Source organism: Taeniopygia guttata, chromosome 20 (genome assembly GCF_048771995.1).
Source record: "Taeniopygia guttata chromosome 20, bTaeGut7.mat, whole genome shotgun sequence".
NCBI lineage: Eukaryota > Metazoa > Chordata > Aves > Passeriformes > Estrildidae > Taeniopygia > Taeniopygia guttata.
This window is the reverse complement of record NC_133045.1, coordinates 11,019,719-11,044,010: the sequence shown is the minus strand read 5'-3', so window position 1 is coordinate 11,044,010 and position 24,292 is coordinate 11,019,719. Positions and strand designations below refer to the sequence as shown.

At 42.4% G+C, this 24,292-nt stretch overlaps 1 protein-coding gene across 4 annotated transcripts in view; it reads left to right on the top strand.

Annotated features, from left to right (window-relative positions):
• The window catches only part of CDH4 (cadherin 4), a 415,526-nt gene that overhangs the window by 364,920 nt on the left and 26,314 nt on the right, over window positions 1–24,292 (top strand). For all 4 annotated transcript variants that reach the window (XR_005982316.2, XM_030289048.4, XM_072917016.1 and 1 more), the window contains one exon: window positions 6,907–7,044. Coding sequence is in view for 3 of the 4 variants with exons in the window: in XM_030289048.4 (XP_030144908.2) it covers window positions 6,907–7,044 (138 nt within the window). In the remaining variant the exon portion in view is untranslated. The remainder of the gene's footprint in view (window positions 1–6,906; window positions 7,045–24,292) is intronic.

The following is a 24,292-nucleotide window of genomic DNA, read 5'->3' as shown; positions in this document are numbered from 1 at the left end:
ACTCAAATATCAGATAAGAAATGTTGTGGCCTCTGTTGCCCACCCTCTGCAAGTCGAAATGCAGAACAAATACAGGGCTAATAACAAATCCTACTGTGCTGTTAACCTTGGACACAGCACACTTCTAAACGTGCTGCTGCCACCAGTGGTGGCCAGCTGGGCTCAGAACCTGGCAAACCCTCTGCAAGGTGTGTTTGGGTCACTTCACTGTTTTGGTGGCTGTATTTTCCTGTATGCCCCTTTCTTTGGGCAGAAGTTGCTGCATTTAAATTCCAAATTTTCTACTGCAGCTTGGGGTTTTTTTTTTCAAAACCTTGATAACCCAGGCTCAGTGTCTAATCCCTTAGGGGTAAAACTCCAAAAAAAAAAAAAAAAAGGAAAAAAGTATCCATCTCAGATGAATGTGGTGGCATCATATTGCACTCGAAGCACTTCTGTTCCAGTTTAATACAGCCCTTCCTATGCACAGTGTTGCTGGCACCAGGCATTGTTAAGTGAATCATTAACATAACCCATCAGGATCCCCAGTCTGTCTTACCATTTCCAGTTACTTATGTGCTGTGAGTTGGTTTTGTTTCTTTTTTTTTTTTTTTTTTCCTCCTGGTTTAGTCTCAGGGCTGTTACGTGCTTGGAGTTCCTATTTCTGAGCTTCCCTGTGTATCCCTGACAACTGGCAGGTCTCTCTTGGAGCTGAGAGCTCAGTCAGTGGCCCTGCTCCTGGAGCAGCTCAGCAGCGTCCTGGCACTCACCAGGAGATGAGGTACATGAGCAATTCTGTTTGCTTCTCACAGCCCTTCTGCCTGGGAGCTCCAGGGAGATGTGGCCAGGATGCTGGAAGGCTTTTTGGGATGCCTGCTGGGGTCTGCTCTGTTCCCAGTGCAGGAACATTTCCACTTCCCCGCTTCCCCTGCCTGGATGACACGAGAAAAGGCAGCCGTGGGCAGCAGCCACTGAACTGTTTGGTCTCACGCTACTAAAAAGCCAAACAGAACAGGCTCCTGAAAGGCTTTCTGGCATTCTTTGATGTTGTAACCTCTGTGTGATAAAAAGATCATATTCACTTTCTTTCAGGTGACTTTTAAAGCACTTCCCCCTGCTTTCATGGCAAGCTCAGCCTGCTAGTGCTCGGTGTTGTACCCACCACCAGAGGCTGTTTTGCTTTCAGAAGCTGTCACACGAAAGAGGAAAGCGCTGCTAAAAGCTGGAGCAGGTCCCATTGACACTTACGTGGGAGATTCAACACCCACCCTGGGAGAAGCTGGAAAAGTTAATGGGGTGTCTGGTGGTTCCAAATGGGTTTAGAGGTGTAAATTGTAACACATTAATATACTATCATAAAGTGCAGTAGCTGAAGAGAGAATAAGATAAGTTGTATAATGTGTGAGATCCCCCAGGTTATGGGTCTTAGGTGCTGAGAGGGAAATTGTTAAGAAGTTTAATTGCTGGTTGTTAATCAGGCTGTCAGGAGAAAGCCATTAAAGGTGGATGTCAATATAGTTCCAGTGCCAAGAGAAAATCCTGAGCTTGACTACAGACCTTCATTTGTATCAGCAATAATGGGTTTTGCAGGGAGGTGGAACAGCTCCTCCAGACTGGAGATGTGGGTGAAGCTGCTGTGGGTGGTGGGACTGAGGCTCTTGTTGGCACAGAGGAGTTCACTGGTGTTTGGGAGGTGTCAGGTTTGGTCAGAGGGTCACAGGGACACACGGGGTCTGACCAGCACATCACAGGCCAGAAGACAGCTTTCTGCTGGAAATCTGTTTGTATTTAACCAAGGCTAAGTAGGGAGTATTAAGGGATAGATGCTTTAAAAGTTTCTTCTGTGAGCTTTGTGTAAACAGTGGCTATTTAGGTCTTTTTGGAAAAGTACTTTTGCTTGAGTCAAGTGAATGTTTGTTTGTTTTGAAATTGCCTTTCCTGGTTCTGGTACAGTATTTATTAATGGTGTGTTTGCCATCTCTGATACCCAAAAAGATGAACATCAAGTCTTCACTACCATGCCAAAAAAATTATTTAGAAAGCAAATCACAAGAACATCTCATATTCATCTCATTGGTGTTGCAAAATTAAGGGGAGATGAAAAAAACATAGATATAAAGAAGATGTGAGGATAACCATAGGAAGAAATAGAATTTAGATTTCCTATCTCCTCCACCAATAAATTCCTGCTAATACATCCTACATCCTGGTAACCTTATTTGCTTTACCAGACGTGGTGCTAAAATTAGCTAGTCATACACTTCTCAGGAAGCAGTAATTAATTGGACAATATTTGTACAGAGCTTTGAAAATGTAGGTCCTAATTTTGCAAACCCTTTGTCCATAATGCAGATTAATTTAATCACATAATTACTGCATTTCTGGACTTTGGTATACACAGTTCCCCAGCTCATGTGTGATGTATAATAATTGCCTGTGTGAACTGGCAGTAGCCACATTTCTCAAATACTGTGCGTGCATATTTGAAAATTGGGATCACAGGTAGCACTCCATTACTAGGATTTCATTTTAAAAGACTTTGTTCTTTTCTACTCAGTCTCTGAATACGACTCACTCGTGTTTATAACCTCTCTCAGCAAGGGAGGGTATGAGCTGTGCTGGGCTCAGGCAGGAATCTGAGCTGGCGCTTTCCATGCCAGCCTCTGTCTCGATGGGGAGAGCCACTTGCAGGAACTGTAATTTTATCTGGGGCACCTGGTCCTTTGTGTGTGCCAATGGAATGGGCTGGTGCAGTGATAACGATCAGTGTCAAGCCTTTTCACATCAACAGTCTGTGTCATTTGGACTGAAAGGGGTTTTTTTCTTTTTCTTTTTCGAAAGTTGTTTATACTCAGAGAATGCTGAGAGATCTGCCTTCTGCTTTAGCTCAATTTGTAATAATTTCTACCTAGAAAAGGAGGATTTAGCCCTAATTTACTATATTCTTTTGAACGTTTTTGCTCCTCAGACCGTGTATTAGATTGCTCCAGCATCTCACTCCTTTATTGGTAAAGGACCTACTAATTTCCAGCCTAAATTTATTCATGGCCAGTTCATACCCATTTGTTCTTGTGTCAACATTGTCCTTTAGTTTAAATTGCTTCTTCACCTTCCTGGTGTTTATCCTCCTGATATTATTTATAGACAGCAATCATATCTGCTATCAGCCTTCATTTTGCCAGACTAAACAAGCCAGGCTCTTCTCCAGTGATGGGCTCTTCAGCACCAGCACCTGGCTGGGTCCTGGGGGCTCAGCAGTGAGCAGGAGGCCCTGGGCTGTGCTCAGCATCCCGATGAGCCCTGGCTGCTTGGCACAGGGAATCAGGTTGCCAGATGTGCACTGCTGAGAGCTGCACCCAGGCTGTTTGCCTCCTTGCTCGGCAGCAGGGAGCTGGTGGGACATGGGGACAACCCTCCTCCCACGTGTCCAATAGAACATCTTCCAGGAAATTTTTGTTTTATTGTTGTCTTGCTGCAATTTCCTGTATTTTGTGCTATTGGATCACATCTTTCTATTATTCAGTTGCCCTTCTTCCAGGCTTCCATTCCTCCTGTACAAGGCACATTTTTAACCAAACTCTTGACTAATTTCCCATTAACCAGCTTAACAAATTAATTGCCATCTTCTGGAATTTAGCTGATGTATTTCTTTTGGGCACTCTATCAGATGATTGACAGAAGAGCAGACAGATTAGATCTGCCACCGTTTCTTTAATTATGCCTTCCTTCATAATTTTTTCCTTCAAAAGACCTTCTTAGTTTTTAGGTCAGACTAAAAGCTCTTCATGTATCAAGATGATTTTTTTTCCTTGTCTGGAGTAGAAACAGCACATTTGCTTTGCTGTAGCATGAAGATCTGTTAGATTTATTAGAAACACTTGCCACGGGACCTCCCACAGGCTTCAGTGGGGCTGGGTTTTTAGTCTAGACCCCCTTGGGCCACAGGCTCATTTCCTGAGTTCCACAGCATCACCATCAGAGCAAACATACAGTAAATGTTAGAACCATTTTGGTTTACCTCTACGCTGTAGTTTCTGCCCTGTGCTATTTAAAATGTCATTTTTGCAGAGAAAGAGAATAGGAGAATTATTCTGTATGATCAAAATGCCATCGAGAAAATGTCTCTTGTGCTTGGGGGCATGAGGCTGCATTTTTTTTTTAATAGTCGTAACAATAATAATGCTATTAGGACAACAAACTGAGATGCCCCTGGAGATGATGTGACAAATTGGAAGGACATGCTGAAATTGAAATTGATTGAATAGTTCAATAAAATCAGCTTAATGCACAAAAGCAAAAAGATTAGCTAGAGACAAACAAAAACAAAAAAAATCAGTAATTTGTTATCTGCTGGGGCCAATCTTGCTAGAGATTGAATTAGTTATAAACTGAAACTAGGCACTTGAAAGGAGCACCCTTATATTCACACAGTGCTGGAGTCTTTGGGGTGGAGCTGGGGGTGGATGGAAACCATCCTGAAGGTTTGGCAGATCAGATCTCAGGTTATTTCCATTTGGTGAACTTGGCAGTGTTGGCTTTATGGCTGGACTTGATCTTAAAGATCTTTCCCAACCTAGATTGTTCTATGATTTCGTATGTCCACGTTCTATACAACTTCCCACACCATTCTCCATGTCAAAATCCATTTCTGCTCTAAACACAATCGTTTTGTGCTCAGTTGGTGGAAATCAGTACGACTTTGGGGATGTCTCTGGGGTTCCCCCAGCAGCTCATTTCTGATGTGTACCCAGTGGCTGTCCTGAGATCCTCACCTGTCCCCAACCTGTGCATTCCCATCACGGTCCTGCCTGGTCACTCCATCCCTTTGAGATCTGCTGGAGTTCCCCACATTTGCTCACCTGGCTTGGACTGCCTGCACTTGCTGCACAAGTGCTGTGTTCCTTTGCCATCCTTCCCTCCTTTCCATCCTTCTACACCAGCTTCCTGTGGCTGGTACATTTGCACATTACAATAAATCCTGGCCATTTTCCTTCTCTTTTTTTGTATCGTATGATCTGATCAACATCTTTCTTTTAAACTTCTTCAATTTAGTGCTCTGATTTTGTGTGGGGTTTTTTTTATTAACACTACAGAGCTCAGTGAATGCTGCTTTGTTAAATAAAACAACTCTGTTGTAAACCTGGGGTCTGTAAATATACACACAGATGTGTTTTTCTCATTTATGTGAAATCTGATTGCTGCTAGTTTTTTAAGTATCCTCCCCACTTCTATGATTTAAACCTTCTGTTATTTAAGCTAAAGTATTTGGCCTGTTAGGAAATACTTCCATCAGCCTCCCAGGTCATCTATAACAGAGAATAAGGAAGGAAAAGCTAAATATGAAAGAGAAATTACATTCACTAATAAGGACATTTCAGCCGTGTGCAGTGCTTGACAAATGGAGTAGTGAAGAGAACCTTCTTGCATGAGGCAAAACAAGGGCTAACAATAGTTTCTCCCTCATGTTTTATTATACAAGATAGGAAGAGATAATGAAAGTGCATTTCCATAATATATTCCAGTTCCATGGTGCTGATGGATCCCTAAGTGTGATGTCTTGTCAATTTAGCAGGTCAATTAAAAGCCCTGGAATCGAGATAAAGCTAGAATGCAGATCTCTTATTCTGGCAACTCAGAAGAATTAAAGAACTGAGCCAGTTACAGCACTTGAAGGATGTTTATATGGGAATAAAGAGATGTAATTGACCTAATTCTTGCCCTTTGAAACTTCAGAGGACATTTGACATTTTACACGTGCTGGTAGGATTGGCACCTTGAAGGAGCAGCCCTGGGTACCTGATCTGTGTTCTGGGAGTAGTTGGTCTTTCCTTGCATCAAAGTCCCTCAACTTGACTTCACAAAAAAGCTTTTCCTGCATAAAATTCTGCCTCCACTTGGTTTACACACCTTTGGGGCTCTCTGATGAGCCTCCTGCAGCCTTAAGGAGCAGGGCTGTGTTGAGCTTTTGGCTGGATCCTTCCCTGTCCCCATGCCTCCCTTTGCCCACTTTCCAGGAGAGGAGCTTTGCTTTCCTGTCTGCCTGTGAAGTGCTCTGTGAGCAAGACACATAATCAATAGTAAATTCTGCAGGTTTAAATGAAAATTTATTGTTGAGGCCAGTTGTAAAGATCAGGAGACTTCTCTTGATGCAGGCAGATATTCCTGAGTAAAGAGATCCCAGGAATATATGTACACATGCAACATCAGATGGCCTCTCCTATTTTATTCAGGTTTTTTTCCCAGTTGCATTGACTTACAGTATCCTTTAGAACTTCACTGTGTGTGATTTTTATGGCTGGCTCTGTGAGGTTTTTTCCTTTGAGAGCTGTGTTCTAGGAGGTGCTCAGGAATTTAAATTGGTTCTGCTGAACTGCTGTTTATTGCACTGAATTATTTTTTTTTCTTCCATACTGGACTTAAATTCTCCTTATTTACCAAGATTGTGTTAAGGATTGAACCAGGAAGAGCATTTTAATGCTTTTTGGGCATCAAACTGTGTGAGCAGAACGAGCTGGAGGGCCGCCAGGCAATGTTGATGTCAATTTTGGGGGTATAATGTTCTTAGCAATGTTTTCAGTGAAAACACATGAACAAAACTTTTACTGGTTTTCAGAAGACAAAAGCTAATGTTGCAGAAAATGCTTAAAAGTTAATAAAAATGTCAGCTTCAACCAGGGAATTTTGCCCATAAGAATTTTGCTTTCCCATGAGACAGAGGATGTCCACCAATCTATGTAAAAATCACTTCAAAAACGATACAGAAAAATTAACTGATTTTTTTTTTTTTAACTAACATTTTTAATCCAATTAACTTCTTAGTCTGCTTAAAGACCATACTTGTATATGGAAAATAAATCAAGGTGTTTCACAGGGTGCGTTTTTGTCTCTCATCTTTTCCTTCTCTTAATTTTTTTTTTTCTTTTCCAGAAAGTTCAGCAGTACATAGTCATTGTTCAAGCAACAGATATGGAAGGAAATCTGAACTATGGTCTGTCCAACACGGCCACAGCGATCATTACAGTGACAGATGTCAATGACAACCCCCCTGAATTCACCACCAGCACTGTGAGTATCCACACAGCAGCGGGGGATGCATGGGCACAATGGTTTTCATTCATGGATGTTGATATCTGCTGTCTCTCCGAGCTGGTTGGACAGATAGGAGAAACTTTGATGGATAAGTGTGAAATAAAGACTTTCAAGGGAGGAAAAGGAAAAAGGAAAAGACTGATTCATGAACCAGCAAAACTATTTGGTGACTGATTTGGCCAAGGCGCTGAAATAAGGTGGCAAACAGCCCATGTCTGATTGCACAAGAGGATGCAGTTGTTTCATAGCAATTGGCTGGAGACATATCAGAGTTATTAATACTTCTGAGTGAAATCCTGAGCAGTGAGAGGTATTTGGGGTTTATGGCTTGGATATGATTTCAAGAGGGCTGTAAGTACTCTAAATGGTAACAGGTAGCTGGTAAAATTTGTATTTCACTGATAGCTCTAACAGATGTATTTGTGTGTGCTGGCAGTAAATGTGCAGACATTCTTCAGTACATCTGGTTTTAATCAGTTAAAATTTTTTCTTATGTTTTATTGGCACAGTTTTCTTCTGTTCTGGTCTCATGCGTTCTAAGGTATTCCTGGAGGGCAAGGGGAAAAAATAGAGATTGCAAATGGCAAATTTTTAGACCTGGTTAAGGTAAAAATGAAAAATTGGAAGGTGAAATGATGTGGTCGGGTTCATTCCAGCCTTCATAATCCACAGATGTAGAAAATCTGAAATGTGCATAGTCAATTTAGAAATCACAGAGCCGTGCAGAGGTCTATATGCTAATAAATGAGAAATGTTTGTGTGCCCTGTCTGTATTCATATGAGGGTCAACGAGGAGCAGTAAGTGATGTATCTTAAATGGACATCAAATCTTTATAAATACAGAAGGTCTAACTTCTTTGTGCTCAAGTCACTGAACATCCTTGGAGGAATGTTTTTATTATTTATATTATTCTGATTTTTCATTCCATCCTAAATGGTCTCTAAATATTTATTAGCATAGGACCAAAGTTTCCCCTTAGTTTTACTCTTACAAACTGCAGATATATCACAGAACTCAAGAAGTCATGCAGAGCCCAGTTTATGCCCCTGTGGACCCAAACTGGATTCATGTCAGTTCTGGAGTCTGGGTCCTTCCTCCCCATCCCCACTGGGAGCTGGGCTTGGGGCTGTGACATGCTCAGCTCCCAAACAGCATTTTCTCACAAAGTGACTTGGACATAGGTTCTAAGAAGAAAAAAGGCACTAAATTCCTCCTGAGTCTCAGCAAAACGGGCACCCAACACGTTTTCAGGTCTGGGCATCAATGCCCAGGCTGTGCTGCTGCTCCAGTGGACGTAACAGCACACGTGTGTTCTGTGTCCATCGTGCATGCTCCAATCTCTCTGCTGTGACCTTGTGGTTAAAGGTCTCCTTCAGTATGGTACAATTATGAAGAGCCATAAAAATACAGCACAGCTCTTGGGCTGTGTGGTCCTTCTCCTGCCAGGACAGAATTATTCTCTCTGGAAGGAAGTTTGTGTCTGTGGGGCTGCAGGACCTTGCACCACAGCACTGCCACCTCTCCCTGGTGTGTGGAGGGACTTTATTCTGCCAGGTAGAGGCTTCCCTGCCTTCCATTTGAGTGAAAAAGGAATGACATCTAGTGGCCATGTCACTTCAGCACAGGTTCTCCACATGACCCAGGTGGTGGGGTCCTTGTCCCCAGATGCAAGACGGGAGGTGAGGTTTTGGGGAGCAGGGTGAGCTGGGTCAGGGTGACTTGCACCAGCACATTGGTGCCTTCTGCAGCACAGCATCCCCTCCAGATGTGGTGTATTTTAATGGCTTTGCAAAGCACTTCTCAAAGCTGATGGAAGGTGGGATAATGGAAATTTTCTTTCAGGTAAATTCTGAGTATTTAATGTCTCGGTGTGTATTAAACCTGGAAGGAATAAAAGCCATCAAGAGAATTACCCACAGAATTGTGTTAAATGGATTAGAAAATGCTACTCTTCCTCTAAGCAGAGTTGATGTGTACCATTATTTCTCTAATTTCAATCACTGAAGAAAGAGTTTTGCAAGGGCCAAAGGGCTTTACACAGTGGCACGTGGGACTTCCTATAAAGAGTTGAAAACCAAGGGTGTTTTACAATAATACTTTCTGATTCTATGGAAACAAATATCTTTGATATACTCCTGGGTATAGCCAGGCTGAATTTCATGTGAGTATGAAAGTATAATATGTTTTTTCTCTTACTGGAAGAGGGAACAGCATCAGGCTGATGAGTTTCTTTAAGCCTAAACTGAATCTCCTCTCTGTCCTCAAACAGCCTGATCTGCATTTTAACACCTCTAAAAAAATAGCAAAAATCACTTTCCAGGAAATCTATAGGTCCTCAGAGAGTGAGAAAGCCCATGGTCTCTTTTAAGTCTGCGGACTGTTTGGAGAGATATTGTATATTTTTATTTTAAATAGTTGTATTGAGATGCTGCTGTAAAAACAAAAATAGACTGAATAACTGAAACTGTGGCTTGCTCTTGGCAAGCTGCCAGATGAGAGGAACTCAGGAGCTGTATTCATCCCAGACAGATACAAAGGCCCACCCTATAGCGTTCTTAAATTACCTGTCATTCAGCCAGGGTGGTTTTAGACTTAATCGTTTCTGGATGGGAATGTAGCTCAGGAGGACGCTGCACCACGCTGGTGTCACAGCTCATGTATTCAGCAGCAGGAATTAATGTTGCTGTGTAAAATTTAACAACAGGATGGGAGAGAGGAAAGCATCCACTGTGATGGTCAAGAGAGTCAGGGCACGTCTGCAGCCAGGCACAGGGCAGGGGGAGAGGCTCTGTGTGTGGACCACGTGCAAGTTCAGACAGCACAGCAATGCCAGAAGGGCACGTCCAGCAGAGCTGTGCTGGTGAATGGACATCCAAAATACCAGATGGGCTGGCATCAAAGTGTAGTGCTGGATGAGAAGTGGTAAAAGAGCAATGTGACAGAGAAGATCCTTAAAGGTGCAAAATGAAGATACCTCAGTAAAACTCCAAAATTCCTGGGCGCTTCCATGAAAACTGATGTCGGTGGGTTTCACATCCTTTGGTCCACCACGTGAAAGGCAGGGGAAGAAGGAGCCCCACCTTCTCAAGCAAAGGGTTCTAAAATTACATGGGAGGAAGAAAATCAGAGTCTCTGGATGAAATAATTTGGAACTCAAGTCTGCTGTTAACTCTAAGGCCAGTCTCACCAGCATGGCCAGTCCTGGCAGTCATGAGGATTACCTGCATCAGGCTGCAAGGCACCGGGCACAGCAAGGACCAGGTGCCTCCTCTGGTCCACTCCAGCTCTTTCTTTGTGATGGTGAATGTTTTCTTGATCTTTAGTGCTACCTGTGCCTGAGCTGAAAAGCATCAGAGAGCAGCCAACAGTGGGGAAATGTCTCCTGAGAGACACCACTAGAGAGGAGCATCCCCTGAAACGCTGTAAACATCACAGCCAGCTGTTTGGGGCACTTTTAATGGTTTAATACAGGATTGTGACCCAGGGAATGCTCTTCTGGGACTTCAGCCTGTATATAGTGTTGTGTTCTTTGTGTGACATTGTTTCTTGCAAAAATAAATAAACTCAGCCAAAGAGGAGAGGTAGCACTGACTCCTCAAAGTGACCAACCAGCCCATGCCCACAGGCTCTGGGTCAGATGCCATAGAAAAAGATATTTTAATCCCCCATGCCCAAGTTTTCTGTGACTCATTCTTTTCTGTGGATTTTTTGGTGGATTTTGCACCTGCCAAGTCACAAGCTGTTGTAAAATATTGACATTTTAACTGGACTGTGATACAAAGGCTTTGTAGGAATTTTTACTGGAAAACTGGCTCTCTTACTGTTGTAAAATGAAGGTATCACTGTGCCCTCCATTATCCAGAGTCCTTGTTACTTATAACAGGGTCATGTCTTCTGACACGTCTTAATTATGGGGAAATTCCTCAGTCTGCCTTCAAATATTTATCTCCTGTGTGCAAGTGAGATGTGGTTTTTCCATATTAATATGGATCCATAGGCTCTGGTCAGATGCTCACCTGAGATACAGGGGATGCAGTGAAATTAGAGTTGGTGTTTCAGAGATTAAAAGTCAGCTGAGACAGAACAATGCTGGATAGTCTCAGGTGAGGTTTATGTAAAACTGAAGTATCTTTCTTGCTCACAGGGGGACCACCTTTAATTCCAGTGAAATCTTTACCTCCTCTCAGGCAGGCTGCCCTTTCCAGTCTGACCCATGATACTGTTAATAGCCATTCAAGGATTTCCACTCTATCAAAGAAAATGCATAATCAGAGGGGAGGAGAAGTGAAAGAAATCCATGCCTACACTTGACTCATACAAAGTCTATTTTTATCATATTCAATCAGGAACAATCAGGCACAGAGAGGAGACGCAGATGAATTTGCATGATCAGACTTCTGTGTCTGAAATGTTAATTAAAAGTTATTTTAAATTTGCCTACTGTGCAGAACTTGTTTTTATAGTAGCCCATGTAAGGAAAATATTATTTCACAGGGCTAAAGTGCTCATGATTACTTGAGTTTGTAGATTCTTGGGAAAACCTGCCTAGCAATCAACTTCTCAAAAAAAAAAAAAAAAAAAATGGAGGGGAAGAAAGGGGAAAAAGAAACTGGGATATTCAAGTTCTTTAAGCTCCTGAGCCTTAGGAGGTCTTATTTTAAGCTACTTTAAAATTTCCCCTTTGTCACTGCTTTGAGAATTTTCTCTTCCAAAGCTGAATCCGCTGGAGTCTGTTTTAAAGAGGCAACTCTAGGACAGCATCCCCTTCCCTGCCTCACTGGCTAATCCTGACACTGGCGCCAGTTAGGAGCAGCCCCAAAGGTTTAGGACTGGACTGCTGGGGATGGGTGGGTGTTTCCCACTCACAGGGCAGCGCTGGCTTTTGCTGGCCTGGGAGATGTCACCTGGCCAAAGACTGACTGAACTCAAAGCAGAGTTGCTGGTGTGGAGTAACCTGAATTCAGAGAGGCTGTGCTGGGGCAGGAGGGACGTGTTTCTGGGCAAGGTTAATCTGGTTACTTGGCTGATTAGTGAAGGAGCAAGTCCTTGTTGCAAACACATTGGGAAAAGCAGTTCTTGCCAGTTTCTAACTGGCCTATTTAATTAATATTGTCAGAGCAGGCTCACCCCTGGCTGCTGCAGGGAGGCTGAGTTAACCTGGCTCGTGCTGGGCACTGCTGGAATCTGCAGAGAAGAGCTCGGTGCTTCCTGCACAAAAGAACACGGAGGGAGACCCAAATTAAAAGGATTTCTTGGTTTTGGCACCACACTGCCAAAATGTCTGACTTTTCTCTGTGCAGGTGTTCTGGTTCCTCAGGTGCTATGGGAGATGTTAATGAGCCCATTCTGATAAGTGCTTTGGAATTTGAGAGTGAGGATGCTCTCGGAGCATCACTGCCCTGCTGGCATTGCCTTTGCCAGAAATAGTTCTGGTTTCTTCTCGTTTCCTTCCCATTTTCTCTCCCTTGTGATTTACTAGTGTACATCATTCTGTGAAGCAAAACAAGCCAAGATCCTCCAACCCCTTCTGCTTTACAGCTTCCCTTCCCTGGTTGTCTTGCTAACCCTGCTGTGCTCCACACTCTGCTCAGTTTTCATTCTTCTGACCCAAATTAGGTATAGTAATCCACTTTCAGTGCCTTAAACAAGGGCATTAGTGTTTCCTTTTTCACAGCCCATGGTGTAGCTCTCACTTAGCTTCCTGCTCTGTGAACTTGCCAAAATTGTGGAAACAAAGCAAACAAGCATAACTTAAAATTGTATTCCTTGTTCTGAATGAGTTCTCACATTCATTGTTTGTTTGAGGAGAGAGTATAGCTGTGCATCAACCTATGCAAGAGCAGCACTGCACAGAAATAGCTGAAGTGAACTGTAAAAATGTGGCTTTTTTGCAAGTGGGGTGAGTGCTTGGCCTGGGCCGCAGCCCCCTCAGTCAGATCCTGCTGAGCTCCATTTTTAACAGTGAGTTTCAAAATAGCAAAGTAGCAGGAAAACCTCAGCTCTTCCTTCAGGCTGAAAGATTGTGACTTCCAGGTGATTGGGATACAAAGGTGCAAGTAGGTCTGCTTTGGAGAAATTATATTTAATGGTCATAGGAAACCGAAATCAGCATCCATGTCAGGCTGCCTTGGGATTTCCTAAACACATGTATAGGCAGATGTACCCAGAGGCATTTGGAACATGGGAGTGCTATGAGAAATCCCTTTTACATGCACGCTCATGTTTTACAAATTCATCTTACACTGTGGAAGGAGAGCCCAGCAGGAGTGGGATGTCACTGGGATTTCCTACAGATAGAAAATTGGACCAGGATGCTTTCAAGGGCTTCCTAAAAAGAGATGTTAACAGGTTGATCCAAGAAAAACTAGTGAAAGTGGGTAGCTTGCTATTTTCCTTGGCACGTGCCCATCTGCCTCCTCCCTGTTCCCAGACCCTGGAAAAGATTAAGGGCTTAAATCTTGAGTGCTGTGTTCATGACTTGCCAGTGTACAGACTAAAGCTGCATATGGAGCTGTCCATTCAGGTCTTACTGTCCCTGTCACTGCACCTGTGCCATTCAGAAAGTCTGCAGTGACATCTGGATGCAGATTAGCCCGGGTCATAGAGCGTTTTTAAATCATCAAAACTATGCCTGTGGCGTAATTTAGAGGCAGTTGTCACACGAGGCAGAATTCAAGTAGATTGCACAGAGCTGGCAAGGGGAAGGAGCAGTGCTCTGGTAAGGAAATGTATAGGGCTGCGTTGTTTTACAGCTGAGGACAAACCCTGAGTCCTGTACAGTCCTGCAGACAGCCTTTATTGTTAAAAATCAATTATGCTTTCATGGAAATTCCCAGATGACTGTGTTCACTTGCAATTTTCCAGTTGAAACGAGGCTCAGCCAAACGACCCAGCAAAGCCTGGGCTGTTACAGAACTGTCAGCCTCTAACTGAAATAAATTATTATATTCAAGTGAATCAGATATGCCCAGTAGCATTTGGGTATATCAGCATCTACCTAATTCTGTGTGCATTTCCATTACATATACAGTCAATGAAGTCTTAAAAACTACAAATCAGTCTAGTTTTCCTAAATAAGACCCCAGTGCTTATAAATTGAAATGGACTTTCTGCCTCTCATTGCATGTCCTGGTGACAACCTTTGCCATGAACAATGAATTTAGATTAAGAATGTTAGGTTGGGAGGTAGCAGTAGCAAACACCAGGAGAAACAATATTCATTCTTTCCATCCTGTTACAGCCTTGTGCTGAACTCACCATAATAATTATTCCAGGGCTTTGCAGCTGTAGACGTGTCACCCTGTTCTTTTAATAATTTTAAAGTTCTTTAAAAAGTTTTCTATGTCTTCTAATGTTTACATATTTCTACTGGAGTTTCTCACGCACTGTCATGTAAATGATGATTGGTTTACATTCTTCTTTGTGGGAAGACAGAATTAATGGACTGTTAGTTTGACCAGTGTAGTTAGAGAGGTGGCAATTTCATCCTCCAATCCACTACCACTTTTAGAATTCTGTATATTACAAAGTCAGAAATAAAGTTCCCTCCTTTTGCATCCTTTTACTCTTTCAATCTCAATGCATGTACGTTAGTTACTTCGTGTCATAGTGTGACACAGACACACAGGTTAACCATGATTAGGAAATTATTTACATATTGATCTCCCTTTGGAGTCAAAGTGACCTTTGGAGATGGATCCCTAGCTCAGTGCAAAGCCTGTCCAGTGGAGCTGAGGCAGTGAGATGCCTGCAGCTCCATTCTGGGAGGGGAGGAAGGTGATCCCAGCTCTAAGTGCAGATTCCTGGGAGCACTGTGGCTTTCCCAGGCACAGCATCTCCAAGTGCCTGGAGGCCCTTTCAGTGCTGTGCTAGGGAACACAAAAAACACTTCCTGCTCTCTTGTGGATGCTCAAATTTTGTTCTTTATTTTATCACTTCTTTCCTCTAAAATGAACGATATTTCTCACTTTATGAGAAAACAATAATTCTTCATGTCTTAATAAAAAAAGCATCAGCCTCTTCTGTGATGTCTGTTATGCCTTTACACCAGTGTAACACGTGACAGAAAGAATGAGATACCTTTGAGACTGCAAAACAGATAGAGATACAGAGATGTATATGCATAAATACCAAATATAGATGTGCATACTGCTGGATCCAAAGCATAGATGGATGCTGATGCCAGGGAAACAGTCATCAATCATATCCAAGTCTTTACTCACAGATAAATTGTGGTTTATATGAGTTATTCCATTATATTGTGTGGGTATATATGCATTGATTTAAAAAAAAAAAAGTCATATCCGTGATAGAAGTCTCTTCCTAATATACCCCATTAATCAAAACCTAAATTTACAGTGCCTTTTGTTTTGTGTATTTCCTTTCAGTACATTCATTTTCAAATTATCACTAAATTAATCATGTACAGAGCATTAAACTGGCTGCCACGTGGTGAAGCAGTTCTGGTTCCTCTCCATTACACTGAGCATTAGTTATTAAGGCACAGTTCAAGGCTCTGTTTAGACTGATTCTGCCCTGAACCTAATTGGAATCAGCTAGATTCTTCCTTCTAAATGGGTCAGTCACACAGAAAAAGCATCAAATGTAATCTCAAGATTGTGAAATAAAGCAGAGAAAAAGAAAAAAGAAGATGATTTTATTTCTCTTCATTGATACCTGCCTGGTGGTTAAAAGAAGGATTAAAATGAGGTCATTAAACTTTCCTTGGAGACAAAACCCAGACCTCAGTGGTAATGTGATTAATCAAATATAAAAGTGAAGCTCTTCTGAATGAATAACTCATTTTTATAGAATATCTAATTACTGAAATGTCGTCTGCTGCAGAAAAAAAAAAAGAGGGGGAAATTAATTGCAATAACAATTCAAGAAGATAAAGTTTTTCTGAATTAGGTCTACACAAGAAGCTAAATTGAGTTGATTAAGTAATTTTGGTTTCAGGAACACCCTTGATGGAAGTTAGTAGTAATGAATTTTTTAGACCTCAGAGTTTAAAATTGCCGAAGACCAGTGATTAAAAAAAAAAAAAAAAAAAAAAAACCAGGAACAATAGTTTCATTACAAATTTCAATTTTCTGTCATGAAAAAAAAAAAGTGGTGGGGGGGATATAAAAAATACTCGATTGGTCTCTCTCAGATTGAACACATGTAGTACTTGGTGTAAAATCAAGAATAATACATCCTCCTTTCCATGCTGGAGAGTGTAAATTCAGTCAGCTGGAGCTGCAGCACCTCATGGGAGGCAGAGGCAGGAGGAGCAGCAGAGATTCCATGTGTTTCCTGCATGTTCTCCACCTGGAGCATCCAGCAGCAGGCCCTGCTGCCTGGGCAGGGCTTCAGCAGCTCTCACCCACGGGCTGAGTGGCACATCCATCCCCAGCACCGTGGAAAAATGTCACAATGCATGGATGGGACACATCAATTGATTTGACATTTGGCTTTCTAGCCTGCTGGTTTGTGCAGCTGGGTTACTATTATAATTAATATTATAATATCATTCTCTTAATAATTGCATTTAAAATTTTAATTAATATTAAATACCATCTAATATTATCAAAGCACAGACAACCCCCAGCCCACGACAGCACCCACCAGCCACCGCTCACCATCCCCCATTTGTCATGAGCCCTCTCATTTGCAGCATCTGGCAGAGCTGTCTCCTGGTTCCATGTCTCATTTAGCAGGGATTTCTCTCCTCCCTCTCCTCCCCTGTTCAGTCTGTGCAGGATCCAGAGGGAGCAGCCACAGACCACATCCCCACCCCGTGCTGTCCATGGAATTGTCCATTGAGAAGGAGGTTCCAGGCAGGTGGGAGCTACCTGTGTGCAGTGAGGTGTGACAGGGCCAGGTGTCACTGACAGAATCTCTGGAGCCAGAGGAATTGTCAGAGGGAAATGCCCTTGGGACTCTGTGCTGTGCTGTCTGGAAATCGCCCTGGGCTGCACCACCAGATCTGAGTGGTGGGATTAGATGCTGTTCCCATCATCTCCGGTGTGTCAGGCTACAGTTTCAAGGAGAAATCAGACACTGATGCTCCTATATCACATATCTACCCACGTTTCTTGTCTGACATCTTTCCACCTGTAGCATTTCCTCAAATTTGAATGGTTTCTTGTAGATTTTTGTGCCTCTTTCTGCTTTTGGTTATATACAAAATATCCTAATTGTCTTCCTCAACCCAGACCTCCACCCTCAACCCTCTCAATTTTGGAGAGCCTGTTTCAGTTGCCTGAATGTAGACACCCAGAAGCATCGTGGTAAGGCTGGATGTCCACCCAGCCCTGCCATGCCTGTGTCTGCCAGATGTCCCAGGCAAGCACCCATTTGTGCTGGATTATTTCATTATCTCTGAAGTCCACAGCATCTCAGGCATTGGTGTGAGGCTGAGAAATTTAAATCCATTCTGTAACTCCATTATTGGAAGGCACTGAAATAAATCCCCTCCTGGGGTTGGCTGACTTCCTTGGGTCGGCAGGTTTTTAATTCTTCAATATTCTTTTGCTTTAAAAACAGTTGCTTCCGAGGGCTGTCATTTTAAGAGGATATATATCGGGAACTTCATTAAGTACATTTCACTTATGAAATCTTTAGTGACATGCTGTGGGGGAAGAAAAAGGGAGATTTAGCAAAGGATTTGGGAGTGCTGTGAGTTTTCTCTTATCAAATCTTTCTAACTGTCCGGGATGCCTTAAAGCTTCCCAGTTGTAGAAGAAAGGGTCACAACACAGAGGAAAGCCAGTTAAAATCAGAGAATGGTTGAAAGGTTTCACAAAGTTTTTTTGAGTGTGGCAGAGTTCTTCAGCATAGTGCAATAACAGGTTTTAATTGCTAAAAAAAAATTTTAAAAGGAGAAAAAATAGTCTTCTCTTTCCTGAATTTACAACTCCATCTTTTCTTTGACCCAATATCCCGTGATTCTCACTTCATTCCTCTGCTCCATTCTACCACAAATGTTGTAAACAGAATTTCAGCAAGAAAGAACCTCTTTTTCATGGCAATGTTGATTAATTACACAGTATTTAATATAGTATTTTCTGTGCTCTGAGTTACTGTAAACAGGCAGGCATTTCTCTAGAGTGCCAGGTGGCAGAGAGTTGGGCTAGGTGACCTTTACAGGTCCCTTTGAACACAAACCATTCCATAATTCTGAGATTTTAGGCACTCCATCTTTTCCTGTAGAAACCCTGGCACAAATCTCCTGTGAGTGCACGTTCTCACTCCTCTGGCAGACACTGCCATTGTATTTTAAGCATCAGTAAGGACATAGAAAACAGCCATTGTGGCACCAGTGCAGAAAATCCTGTCTTTACACCACAGAATAATCCACACTTTCAGAATAAAACACCTGCTTCAGTGCTTTCTCCTACAAGACTGCTCCATCCAGTCAGGAACCCTTTTTTTGTCCAGACCAGAGGGTCTTCCAGTGCCTGATGATGGAGTTCCAACTTACTCATTAAAAAAAAAACCAAAAACCCCCTGTGTGCTAATTCTGAAACTAATCTGGAAATAACAGAGGTTCCAATTGCAGTGCAGAGGAAGTTTGAGCAGGAGTCAGTGTGCAGATGGGCTGAGCTGTGCTGCACAGGAAACTTGTTAAAAATCTCAATACCAGGATTACAGCATATGCAAAAATCAGTTTCAGTACTCTCATAATTCTTCCTTTCCCAAATACCCATCTTGAGATCCCAGAGGCACATGAGCAGCTTTCATATGCCTTAAAATCTGAAAAAATTAAATTAAAAACTCATTATGGGGAATGGGCAGTTAATAAGAAAATCCTAAACCAGATTTATCAGCTTAAGGCCCTTCTTTATGAAACTTTATTACAGGTGCCTGAATTGAAACATCCCCTTCTAGACACATTTCACCAAGAGATACAGAGCCAGACCTGTGGAGTACTCATTGCTTGTTTAGGAGCTCAGCTCTCTCATGCAATTTTTGCTGCCCTGTTTACATGTAAATCAGGAAAATCTTGTTTTCACTTTTGTTCAAAGCAGCGTGTTTTTTGCTGCTTTGCAGTTTTCAGGAGAAGGAAATGCGAGGCCTGAAGTGCCAACAAATGAATTGATAGCATCCTCTTTTTAGGGAGCTGGTTGTTTTAGAGAGTAAAAGTACATTGGAAAGCCCCCCCGTGCCTTGGTGGGGTGTTGCCCTGATTTTTAAAAGTGTTAAATTTTCTTTTATAGTTCTTTTGAAAGTGTTAAATTTCTCATAAAACTTCTTCAGCCTTCTGATAATGTTTATGTATTTGGGAGTCAGAGTTCCCACACAATTTCATGTAAAAATAGATTCGTTTACATACTTATCTGTAGGTAGAGAGAAATGATTGATTGATCTTTAGACCAGTGTGGTTGGAAAGGTGGCAATTCCATCCTCCAATCTATGGTTACCTTTAGAATTCTATAAATTCCAGATGTTCAGATAAAATGCTCTCTTTTTCTCCTTTGAACTTACCAAGCTTCTGTGTACTCATTTCGTGTCCAATAACGACAGTGGGGATGCAGGGGGCACTGCTTTGGCAATTCCAGGGTATCCAACCCCACGGTGGTTTATTTGAGGTGGTGGAGCTTCCCAGCTGGGAAGCAGAACAAGCTTCTTTTAGCTTGTTTCACCCCAGCCCACACAAACCTGTTTGGGCTCCCAGTGGAGTTCAGAGCCCTGCTGGGATCAGCCCATCCCAGTTCCCATCCCCTTCCCAGGGCTTTTCCCAGCCCAGCAGCTCAGGAGGATCACAGGGCTCTGTGGCAATGCACTGGGGAGATCGATAGGCTAATCCAGGCTGACCTGATGGATTTATCAAGTAACACATGAATTAATGATTTTCTCAGCATTCTGCCCCAGCACAGGGCATGGCTCCAGCCCGTTCTGCAGCTGCCTCAGGAGACAGGCAAGTCACTTCAGCCTTTGGTTCTGCAGCTGAAGGGAAGCATAGGGCTGTCAAGCACTGTATCTGTTCAAAAATGTTCTGCTATATAAATGTATGTATATAAGGGTTTTTTTATTTTTAAGAATGAGGCTTTGTAGGCAGTTCCAGCTGTTTTAAAATCTATGTCTCTCTTTTAAAGAGAGCATTACTAATTACACCTGACAATCAAATAGTCTGCAGAAAAGTATCAGCCACCTTTTCCTGCTGTTCATTCCGTGGGCAAGAAACAAAGGTATGTTAGACAAGAGAGCAAATGAAATGTTCAAAGGATCCTTGTCTAAAACTGAAAAATAAAGGGCTGTGCTATCAGATCAGAATTTTAATGTATATTGTTTCCACTGTTTCCTGACATAAAATCTTTCATTGTTGGGTATAACTATTGTTAAAGGTCACTGTTGCAAAGGCTACATCATTTAGACGAGATGAGATCCCATTTTGGATAAATTCACAATTTTTGTTCCTAACAAGGAGATAGTATCAGGATTTGAATGTACAAGAGTGTCGGTTTACGGATTAAAGGCTTTTGTGTTCTGGCAACCACACTATGCCAGATTTCATGAGTTTCAGTGAGATGTGCAAGTCCCCAAAGTCAAGTAGGTTGATTAAAGTGGTTCTTTATAGCCTTTGAAATAGAGATAAAGTACAACTTTCCTACATGGGTTAATGTAGATTTTTTTTTTCTTGACAAGGCTATATGCCTTCCAAGGACATAATTTTAATCTCTTTTTAAACCTTTCATATGAGCATTATAAAAAGCTCCTTTGTGTTGTAATGCACTTTTATAAAATATCTAAATTTCTATGCAAACTTCAAACCTCATTTCTTAAGATATATTTATTTGGAAATTGTTATCTTGCAGCAGAATGGTGTCTTGTGTCATCATTTCTGCAGCATCTTTTCATATTATCAAAAGAATGTAACATCTGATAATGAAAAAAAAAATTAGTGCTCTTTGTTAGATATGCAAACTACTTTTTTTTTTTAATATCCTTTTACTATTATGTGCTCTGAACTCCTGGCAAGTACTCAAAGAGTCTTTGAACCAAGGTGAAACCCACATGTTCCTTCCTCACACTGGAGCCTGAAGTGAGAGGGTTTTCTTTTGCTGCTTCTGAAAGAGAAGGTATTGCTTTATTCTTCTCTGCTCCAGCTTTGTCTTCATATTCAAAGAGTAAAATTTGTATATTGATCCAGAGTTAGTCATTACTTGAGATTTTGAAAAAATGACACCACTAAAGACAAAGTGTAAAGCCAGTGGCTGTCACCTGTGGCAGGAACACACCAGAGGTTGTCTGTGCTCCAGCCTGAGATCAGCTTCAGAAGTGCCAAACTTTAAGCCTTGCTGTTGTTTTTCAAACTCTCCCAAAGAAAAAGGAACCAGCACATGGAGACCACACTGAGCATCTCCCAAGCTTCCAGCACAAACTCCCTGGGAGCAGGTGGGTGCTTTGTCTGCACCACGACATGCTCAGAGCTGAGAGGGCTCCTTTGCAGGTGGGTGAGCTGCTTTACTGGCACAAACTGCTCAGGACAGGGGCAAAACTTCCAAAGCATCTTTTCAGAGCTGGTGAGCTCATTGTCATGCACTTCCTTGAGTGGGCTGGGCAAGGCTGACTCCTGCCTGAGCACCACGAGGCAGTGCCCAGGGAGCTCCTGTGCCAGGGAGCACCGTGGCAGCTGGGTATGAGTGCATGCATGGACTGTGGAGAAGATCCACGTGGATGTAAAGATGAAGCAGGGATGCTGCAGGGATCCATGAACCTGGAAAAACAACAGCCCAGAGGTTTATGGAGGGGCTGCTAGCTGATGGAATGCAGAGCAGCCTCAGAAAGGAGTGAGGACATCCGTGGTCACCACTCGAGACCTCACTGGAGTGAGGAGGTTAATAAAACCAGAAACGAGCATCTCAAAGCCTGACTTGAAAAATAAGCCTGACTTTACAGGGGGTTTTATGGGATTTGAGCAAGCTCATGGTCTCCTTTGCACACAGTGGAGGGAGACCCTGGCAGTGCTTGTGTGACTGTCACAGCAGCTGAGAGCTGGGATAACTCACAGCCCAGCACTGCCATCCCTACAGAAAACTATATTGGAAATTAAAGGTCACAGAATTGATAGTAAGGCTTAAGAAAACAGCAATTATTCTGCTAGGAAGAAAAGCTAAATTACCAGTAGTAGGAGTGGGGGGAGGGAGGCGGGGAAAGAGCATTATTGATCTAAATATCAGGTTGGCAGATACACAGAGTACAATCTAGAGGTTTTTTACACCTCTGGGCTCATTCAACCCACACAATAAAAAATGCAGGCCTATAAAGATGGAATAAGAAGCAATCAATTAGGATGGCATTTGCTTGTTTCCGTGCTGCAGTTGGGCAGTCACATCACAATTAATGATTTATTAGGAGATTTTCTCCTCCCCCTCCACAATTTTACACAGACTGCTGCAACCAGACCACAGTTGTTTATTAATTTTCCTGCTTTTCAAGCATCTTTGTTAGCAGAAAAGGTAAACTCTAGCCTGGGATGCCAGCATGGGGTTGGGTGGATGCCCTGAAACATGAGGAGCTGTGGGTTTTATTCAGCCAGTGGATCCCCCTGAGTGCTGGGCTGTCTGGCTGCACATCACCTTATCTCCAGAGCCTGAAGAGGCAGGCTGGCAGCAGGAACTGGGGAGGGATGGGACTCCCCACCACCACATGCACTCACTCTCATTTCAGTTTCTCCCAGGCTAAGGGACCTAGAGAGAAGATTCAGCACTTTGCAGCAGTCCTATTTGTCAGGAGAATGGTTCAAAGTCTAATAAGAGGACTGAGATGCCCTTATTCTTCTGTTAATCCATAGCTATGGGTCATGAAACACTGTTTGTCCAGGCAATTCAGGCTTCATAAACCACTGCTGCCTGGAACAAATGGTGTGCCATCATTAGTGAATCTTGGAGGCAACAGAAAGATCTTTCCTGCAGACATTCATCTGAACAAGTCTTTGCCTTCACAGCTTTTTAGCAAAATCAGCCAGGGAGAGAAGTAAGAACATTGGGAAGAAAAAGGGAATTCCCTTTAGAAGGAAGCCTGAATAATTATTTTTGTGTTCATCTGTCTCAGTCCCACACCTCCCTAGAAGTGGCTGCAGTAGCTAATTGGTTTTACTCAGCTGTGCATGGCTTCACTGCCCAGACTCTGGATTTATTGCACAAAGTCAAGTTATTGTGTGAATTCATCATTTGTCCCCCACATCAATCCCTTTCTCCTCTGGGATGATATTTGTCTCTGTGTTTATGTGCTGTCAGGTCCAAATGACACGAAAGACAAATTCTGGGATTAACCAATTTTAGTACCAACCCAAAAATCAGAATGAATTATTTCCTTTTCAGCAAGGCATAACTTCAGAGGGGCCAGCTCAAGGGGAGTGGGAGAAGGAGTTTTGCCAGCACAGGCCTTTATAGGAGGGGAAGAAAAAAACACCCCACAGAATTTAAGGATTTAAAACATGGCAGTTTCAGAACTGAACCTTATCTGAGAAGGGAAGTGTATGACAATCAGACAGAGAAATCCTCATCAGTGGTCTTTAAATTTTTTCTGGAAATCAAGGACGTCAAATGCAATGATTTGAAGTGAAGCTAAATGAAATACATGGGAATATGAGTAAATGCTACAAGTATAGGTCAAGTACTGCTTTATCAATCTTGTGTTTACTCCAGCAGCTCCTCTGTTGCCCATTGTTTTACCTTGTTTGAATAGATATGCTTCTCTTTATTTGAAAATCAATTGTAATCTTATGAAAGAAAACTTAGAGCAGAGGGAATGCTGGAAAGCAGCATAGTGAAAGATGTTCATTATCCTGAATTACTCCAGGGTAAGGAGGGAATGACATTAAAGAAGTGTGGGTAGCTTTGAGCTGCCATCCTTCCTTTAGCAGGTGCAATTTAATGTCATTACTTAATTTTATTTAAGGTAAAGACAATTGTGGACAATACACATTACAGCATTTACCTATAATAATGATAGTGGGGGAGTTTGAGAGGGAGGAAAGGCAGACTCCAGTTTGAATTCCCAGTGACTGCTGATCTGTAGCTGATGAAAATTACTCTTTTCTTCGTGGCACATCTCTCCAAGATTTGCTTTTACCCTGAATAGCTTTGGATGGCTCCTTTGATTCCAGTGAAGGTGCTCTGTTCTCATCAGAATAATACTTTGCTTTATGAGCACAGTAAGCAGCATCCACTCTCAATTCTGCTTAGGACTGATAATTTCCTACCTGTACCTAACAGAGGTCAACAACAAGTA